This window comes from Haplochromis burtoni, unplaced genomic scaffold (genome assembly GCF_018398535.1).
Source record: "Haplochromis burtoni strain Fernald_Lab_line unplaced genomic scaffold, NCSU_Asbu1 Contig_717, whole genome shotgun sequence".
Taxonomy (NCBI): domain Eukaryota; kingdom Metazoa; phylum Chordata; class Actinopteri; order Cichliformes; family Cichlidae; genus Haplochromis; species Haplochromis burtoni.
The window spans coordinates 104,950-108,958 of record NW_024583078.1 but is presented as its reverse complement, the minus strand read 5'-3'; the positions used below and the strand labels follow the sequence as shown (position 1 = coordinate 108,958).

General features: G+C 37.9%; 1 protein-coding gene across 1 annotated transcript in view; it reads right to left on the bottom strand.

Moving 5' to 3' along the window:
* The window catches only part of LOC121812650 (low affinity immunoglobulin gamma Fc region receptor II-like), a 2,261-nt gene extending 944 nt beyond the window's left edge, over nucleotides 1-1,317 (bottom strand). Inside the window, exons 1-4 of the mRNA XM_042215422.1 lie at nucleotides 1,043-1,317; nucleotides 759-803; nucleotides 372-632; nucleotides 45-290 (exon numbers count right to left, since the gene is read on the bottom strand). Of these exons, the coding sequence (XP_042071356.1) occupies nucleotides 45-290; nucleotides 372-632; nucleotides 759-803; nucleotides 1,043-1,073 (583 nt within the window). The 5' untranslated portion in view covers nucleotides 1,074-1,317. The remainder of the gene's footprint in view (nucleotides 1-44; nucleotides 291-371; nucleotides 633-758; nucleotides 804-1,042) is intronic.
* Nucleotides 1,318-4,009: the final 2,692 nt, after the last annotated feature.

Sequence of the window (4,009 nt, the reverse complement as noted above, 5' to 3'; positions counted from 1 at the left end):
ATTTATGTAGAAACACATTATTTTAAAACATCTCAGTGTCTCACCTGTGACTTTCAGCCAGCTCTCTGGTGATTCTCCAACTCCTGAGATAATACATTTGTAAAATCCTTCATCTGATTTGAAAATCCTGTGGATGGTCATGTTTCCTGTGACGCTTGTATGGATGAGACGTCCATTTTTGTAGAAATCAGCTTTGAAGTTGGAGGAAGAAATTGTCTTTCTGCAGCTCAGAGTCACCGTTTCTTCCATTAATACAGGAACAGCAGGACTCTCCAGGATCACAGGACCAGCTAAATGAGATGCATTTGATAATTAAATACATGATATTAAATTCTATTAAAATAAATTTCATAAAATGTTTGTTTAAGTACCAGTAACAGAGAGGTTGATAACATTACTTCTTCTCCCTGCTTCAGTCTCATACCAGTACTCTCCACTGTCGTCTGTATAAACAATTCTAACACGGCAGGATGATCCTGTTGGTCTTGTCTCAGTAACTTCACTACATGATTTTATTTTCCCTCTGAATTTATGCACAACTTCACAGTAATCGACTCCTTCACAGTGAAATGTTAGTGATTCATATACAAAGAACTGCAATCTGTTTGGAATGATGCGAAGAAAAACTGCATCTGAAGAAAAAGAAAAAAGTAAAAAACTATCAGTTTAGAGTTTTACTAAACTCTACTACTAAAACCACCATAATGCATCTAAACAATGAATGAACTGATATAGATGATCAAACAGCTGGTACTCACCAACTTTCTGATACTGTACAAACAGCAGAATCATGATGCTCATCACTGAAGTGAGAACAAAAAGAGCTACATAGTAACTATACACATACTGTATTATTTGCTAAATGTACTAAAAGCTTAAAAGTTAAATTAAAATAATAATTATTATTACATCTCATACATAGTCCAACAAAATGCAAAACCCTTCTTAGTATAGTATAAAACAAAACAATTCATATTTTTTATCAGCATGAATAACCCTAATTTTATTATTAGAATAACGTAGAAATAGAGAAAGTACTCACACAGTGTGATGCAGAGAGCACTGACCTTCATGTCGTATTGGTGTATACAGAAAATTGTAGCTTAACTGAAATGAACAGGGGTGTCACTTTGCTGATAAAAATATTTTAATTTTAATTAGTTTTTTGTCTGAATGCAATTATCTAGCATTACAAAAGCCGTTCTAAAGAAGCTGAGTTGCTTTTGTGTCAAGTGAAGCCTCACTGTTTCAGTTCACTGTCAGTGGGCAGAACAACAAACCCGTTCAGACTAATGCTGTGTTTGATGTAGCTTGTAGACTGGTTCTTGTTTCCTGTGCTCAATTTGGTGGACGCTGCTGAGAAAGGGAACATTTGAAACATCTTCTAGGTGTCTTTCGCCCACTCAGGGAATCACCAGAGACACTGAAGATATTTTCAGTCAGTAACAGTAAATGTTACTATACACAAAGTAATGGTACTGGCAATAATCAATAAAAACATCACTTTAATGGTAGTGTAACATTTCAACATTTATTTAATCTTTGTCACTGAAGTTGTTAGGGTCCCTGGGTCGTTGACCCAGTGTTTTGTGTTTTTGGTTCTTTGATTTTTGTTATTTCATTACACCTGGCACTGTACCATCCACCAGATCTGGGGCACCCTTTTGGTTGTAATGATAATAATAATGGATTGGATTTATATAGCGCTTTTCAAGGCACCCAAAGCGCTTTACAATACCACTATTCATTCACTCTCACATTCATACACTGGTGGAGGCAAGCTACAGTTGTAGCCACAGCTGCCCTGGGGCAGACTGACAGAAGCGAGGCTGCCATATCGCGCCATCGGCCCCTCTGGCCAACACCAGTAGGCAAGTAGGGTAAAGTGTCTTGCCCAAGGACACAACGACCAGGACAGAGAGCCCAGGGATCGAACCGGCGACCTTCCGGTTACAGATGCGATTCCCAACCCCCTGAGCCACGGTCGCCCGTTGTGACCAATTAAAGGACTGGTCAAAGCCAGGAATGAAAAAGGAGTAGTAACAACTAGCCCCAAGAACGACTTCATCTCCCTTTTTTTTTGTTTTAGCTTTGGGACACAGGCAGGATGCAATGGTTGCTGTTTTATCCATCCAGGTGCGCAGCAGCATGTGAAGCACGTGAATATAGCACCCTGTTCACGAGGTGCAGGAATGTTCAGGACTCTGAACAAACTGAACAGATGTGTGGCAAATTGATATGAACCACAGGGAGTCAATTTTTTGAAATTGAATTCTGCTATAATCCCTTGTTTAAATCCCTTGTTTAAGTCTTGAAACCCCAAGCAGTGCCTAACTGATCATGTCAATATGGACTAAAACATTCAGAGGAACGTTTCTTAAACCACGAGGTATAAAAGTAAATAAAAGTATAAAACGAGGTATAAAACTGCTCTATAATCCCTTGTTTAAATCCCTTGTTTAAGTCTTGAAACCCCAAGCAGTGCCTAACTGATCATGTCAATATGGACTAAAACATTCAGAGGAACGTTTCTTAAACCACGAGGTATAAAAGTAAATAAAAGTATAAAACGAGGTATAAAACTGCTCTGGAGGCAAAAATTGGTCCAAGATGACACTATCAAGATTTAAAGTATCAAATAAAGCAGTCACTGTATATGATCAATTTAAATCATTTCAAATTGAGTCATTGTTTTTTAACTTTTCATTTTTTAAATCACAATATTTTCAGTTGTAGTGTTACTAAGACTAACAGAATTTGTTTTCCCTACATTTTGATCTTCTTAACCTTCTTCTCTTTTGCAAAAACATACTAAAAATATTTTTCAGTATTTTCCTCACTATTATTTTTTTGCTAGTATTTGTAACAAAAAAGGTCGGGTAATCGCGTGGGCGTTTTTCTGAAGCGCGTATCGAGGCTTGCGTTGATTACGTATGCAGTACTCGGTTGCCCGTGTGGGACGCGCCGTTTCCGATCACAAACACGTCTGGGTCCTTTCGCGGGCCGCTAGACAACTAGGTCGGTACCACCAAGGTGACTGATTCGGGAACTGGTTCACCGGTTCGCGCCAGATTCGAAATAAAATGGGCAGCAAAACACAGCTGATTCCCCCATCACATCGTGTTGTGGAATTGGATTACGTACGTGTTACATAGCTACTGGAGTACTGGACACAAATTTCTTTATCCAAACTTGTATAAACTTGCTGTGGTTTTTCTTGCAACCCCTGCTTCATCTGTGCCCTGTGAGAGGATATTTTCAAAAGCAGGAGAAATCCTCTCAAAAAAGAGGAACCGTCTTAAGCCCAGCACTGTGGAAAAGCTGCTATTTTTGAATAAAAACAAATGAAAACTTTTCCCTAGTGTCATGACAGCACCTTGCTTACTACAAGCACTACTTTCACATCACATACTCCTCCCTCTTCATGTTCCGATTAACATGGGTCCTTGGTTAACTGGCCAATTATTAGACACAAATATTACAGATTAAATTATCGCGCATAAGTATAATACAGTATAGTCAATAATATTAAATATAACAATACTTCCACCGTAGAGTTCAGGTCTCATCTTGATGTCTACATGACCACAATCGAATGTAATTCCATCTTAGTCGCGCATTCACACTTGACTACATGCACACACTCAACTGTAATCCCTGTACGTCACGCTCCTCATGAATGCTAACCATAACGCATGACTTAGATTACTCACGCAGCCAAAGTTTTAGTATGTGCAATAAACCACCATAGATGCACCGACATGCATCTACATAGGCTATATATCGACATATGAAAGTCTTATATATTATAAACCAATAAATTTAGAATGGTTGCAAATTTAGAAACGATCAAACCTCATTAGGGTCGCATAACATTTACATGACATTACACAGAAACAAATATAAAGCTAAGAATTAAGAATCATTCAAACAAAATTACAAAATGAATACAGAATGACTTATCCATTAAGAAATGCAGCTTCAATATAAACCTTTCAATGCATAACAA